Below are 3,970 nucleotides of genomic sequence, written 5' to 3' on the forward strand. Positions count from 1 at the left end.
GGTCTGGGAGGGGCTGAATGTGGTGAAGACAGGCCGAGTGATGCTTGGGGAGACCAATCCAGCGGATTCTAAGCCAGGCACCATTCGTGGGGACTTCTGCATTCAAGTTGGCAGGTAGGTCCTGTGGGCGTATTGATGACTTTTACTCAACACCATTTAAAAATTTTTTTTCGTATTTTTTTGCACTAGGATGTCTTTATTACATCAGGACAGGCTTTTTGGGGGGAGGGGCAACACCATTTTTTATATGGCCTATAAAGGAAACATTTGGGGCATATCCTAATTTTGGAAAACTTGTACTTATAAATTAGGTGGTGATTATCATTGTATAAGACCTTTCACAAATAGATACTTCCCTAGTTTCCTTTTGACCAAGACCCTCCACGAGGGAGCTGCGTGGAGCAATTCTGTGTGGCACAGCAGAAAGTGCTAAAGGTGGAAGGAGGAAGGGTTCTAGCCTTGCCCCTGCTTTTTGGGTACTATGTCCATGGGTGTGGCACCTAACTTTTTGGTTCCTTCACCTAATCTGTACAAACACTTCACAGAATTATAAAATTAAAGCGGAATAATGGGATTATTATTAAGCATGTTATGTCAGGGTCATGCTTTGTAAATCCATTTTTATGAGAAAATGCAGCCAAAATGGCCCTTGATAATGACTACATCACATCTAGTTAGGCTTTTGGTTTAGAGTGGGCTTGAGTATTCTTGGATTTTTCAAAAATTTGAAGCACTATTATAGTTTCTTTTATTTGTAATTAGTTTGCTGTTTCAAGTGGCAGTTTGGCCAGAAAGGTCGGCAGTGGCTTTCCTTTGCTGTATCTGTTAAGCAGACTTTAAAACATGGCAACTAGTAATGATTGTCTTTCTTTAGGAACATCATTCATGGCAGCGACTCAGTAAAAAGTGCTGAAAAAGAAATCAGCCTGTGGTTTAAGCCGGAAGAATTGGTCGACTACAAGTCCTGTGCTTATGACTGGGTCTATGAGTAAGAGGTTGTCCTTCAACACTGCGTGGTTTGTCCCTGGACACAGATCTTCATTCCACTGACTTGGAAGCAATAGGGTTGTTTATTCTTTTCTAAAGCATATTTACCAGTAAAGCCTTTGGAAATTGGGGAGTCTCCTTGTGCTTGATATTAAACTGAAAGAAGTGGCTTGGTTCTCAGTCCTGTTTATGATATAATAATAATCTGATCCTTCCCAGGTCCTCAAAACACTGAAAAGCAGCCTGACACTGATTGTTTGCCTAACAAGGAAATAACATAAGTATCCCAACTGCTTTAGCTAACTTAGAAATGTGTCTGTGTTAGAAGGATTTGTTTAAACTTGATGGAGTGAAACAGACTAAAGGTTCCAGATTTACATCTTTGTTTAGTACAAACTGGGTAACTTGTAAGCCGTCTGTAAAATGGGGATAGTACTACCAGTGTCATTTCACTAACTGAAATTATGTATATGAAGCAGTTAACTTAGTTCTTGGCCCCTAGCTGGTACGTAAATATTCCTGCTCAAAGAAACTAACACCTTTCTTAGTTTCTTCCCTAGGACGAGAGATTACTTACACTTCTGTCCTGGGCTAGGTAACAATGGAGTCATAACCTCTTCTTTTAAGGTTAATTTTGCCAGATGATGCTCAATAGCACCTATCAATACAGATCTGTAGCAGTTACCTAGAATCTAACTTAATAATGAACTATATGAAATGGTTTCCTGTTGAACTGGTGAAAGCTAAGTGCTGCTACATGCGACTCAGTACTGTTTTGTGCTTATTGTCATACTAAATACAATAATGACTGATAAGATATAAATATTTGGTCCCTACCCCTGGTTCCTGGCACACAGCTCCTAAAACCCTTGGAATCTCTGAAGTGATAATTTTTGTATACTAATGAGATATGCCTAGAAGCTTCTAGGTAGTCGCCCCCAACCTCCAGGCAGGAGAGGCTAAGGTTGAGTTGCTCACAAATGGCCTATGTAATGAGAGTCTCCATTAAACCCCATAAGGATAGGGCTTGGGGATCCCTGGCTAAGATGCCTGGAGGGTGGAGGCAAGGTGAGTATAGTGACAGTGCCTGGAGGCATGGGAGCTCCATGTCCCTGTACTCAATTATGCATTTCTTCTCTCTCTGGATCCTTTTTCATTTTTTTTTTTTTTTTTGTGAGACAAGAGTCTCACTTTGTTGCCCTTAGTAGAGTGCCATGGCCTCATAGCTCCCAGCAACCTCAAACTCTTGGGTTTAAGTGATCCTCTTCTTGCCTCAGTGTCTGGAGTAGCTGGGACTACAGGTGCTGGCCACAATGCCCAGCTATTTTTGTTTTTTTGGAGCTAGAGTCTCACTCTTGTTCAGGCTGGTTTCAAACTCCTGAGCTCAGGCAATCCACCCACCTTAGTCTCCCAGAGTGCTGGGATTACAGGTGTGAGCCACAGCACCCTGCCTCTTTCAATTTTTAGAAACAGTATCTCACTGGGTTATCCAGGTTGGACTCAGACAATCTATCCACTTCAGCCTCCTGGATAGCTGGGACTACAAATACATGCTACCGTATTTGTATCCTTTATTAATAAACCAGTAAGTGTAAATAGTGTTCTTTTGAGTTTTGGAGCCTCTCTGGCAAATTACTTGAATTCAAGGAGGGGTCATTTGGACTCTGATATTTTTTTTAAGGTTTAAATTTTTACTATTTTTTTTGAGACAGACTCATTTTGTCGCCCTTGGTTAGAGTACTGTAGCGTCATAGCTCACAGCAACCTCAAACTCTTGGGCTCAAGTTATTCTCTTGCCTCAGCCTCCCAAGTAGCTGGGACTAAAGGCACCCACCACAACACCCAGCTATTTTTAGAGATGGGGTCTTGCTCAGGCTGGTCTCAAACTCATGAGCTTAGGCAATCCACTGGGAGCCCCTGTGCCCAGGAGGGGACCTTGGTTTGTAGCTCCTCAGTAAGGACTAGGGACAACCTGGGGCTTATGACTGGTACCTGGGCAAGGTGGGGCGAGTCTTGAAGGACTTTTTTTTTTTTTTTTTGAGACAGTGTGTCTCTGTCACCCTGGGTATATAGCTGTAGTGCTACAGCTCATAGCAACTGCAAACTCTTGGGCTCAAACGATTCTCTTGCCTCAGCCTCCTGAGTAGCCCACAAAGCCAGCTAATTTTTCTTTAAGACAGAGCCTTAAGCTGTTGCCCTGGGTAGAGTGTCGTGTCATCACAGCTCACAGCAACCTCCAACTCCTGGGCTTAAGTGATTCTCTTGCCTCAGCCTCCCAAGTGGCTGGGACTACAGATGCACACAATGCCTGGCTATTTTTTTTTTTTTTTGGTTGTTGTCGTTGTTTGGCAGGCCTGGGCTGGATTCGAACCTGTCAGCACTGGTGTATGTGGCTGTCGCCTTAGCTGCTTGAGGTACAGGTGCTCTATTTTTCTCCTTTTAGTAGAGTTGATCTCTTGCTCAGTTTAGTCTCAAACTCCTCAGCTCAAAGAGATCCTCTTGCTTGGGCCTCTCAGAGTACTAGGATCATAGGCTTGAGCCACCGCACCCAGTCAAAGGACTGAGCTTTTAACTGTGGGATCTGATGCTGTCTCCAGTGTCAGAATTAAATTAGGTGGGGTCTACTGAATATCGTGGTGTGCGGCAAATGATCCCCACACATTCGGTGTTCTAAGTGTTGAGGTTAGTTATTGGGAGAGAGGAAACAGTTCCTTTTTACCTTCAAAATGACATAAATAACAGCTTGGTATTAAAAAAAGTGTCAGGATTGCTTTTTTTTTTTTTTTTAATAGAGATAAGAGTCTCATTTGTTGCCCTCAGTAGAGCGCTATGGTGTCACAGCTCACAGCAACCTCCAGCTTTTGGGCTTAAGCGATTCTCTTGCCTCAGCCTCCCAAGTAACTGGGACTATAGGCGCCTGCCTCAATGCCTATTTTTTTTTCTTTTGCAGTTTGGCCAGGGCTGGGTTCAAACTGCCACCCTT

General features: G+C 43.1%; 1 protein-coding gene across 1 annotated transcript in view; it reads left to right on the forward strand.

The window, feature by feature from the left end:
• The window catches only part of LOC100958643 (nucleoside diphosphate kinase B), an 18,964-nt gene extending 17,801 nt beyond the window's left edge, over positions 1-1,163 (forward strand). The window contains exons 7-8 of the mRNA XM_023519213.1: positions 1-114; positions 875-1,163. Of these exons, the coding sequence (XP_023374981.1) occupies positions 1-114; positions 875-992 (232 nt within the window). The 3' untranslated portion in view covers positions 993-1,163. The remainder of the gene's footprint in view (positions 115-874) is intronic.
• The last annotated feature ends 2,807 nt before the right edge of the window (positions 1,164-3,970 follow it).

Source organism: Otolemur garnettii, unplaced genomic scaffold (genome assembly GCF_000181295.1).
Source record: "Otolemur garnettii isolate 467f Iridium unplaced genomic scaffold, OtoGar3 scaffold00162, whole genome shotgun sequence".
NCBI lineage: Eukaryota > Metazoa > Chordata > Mammalia > Primates > Galagidae > Otolemur > Otolemur garnettii.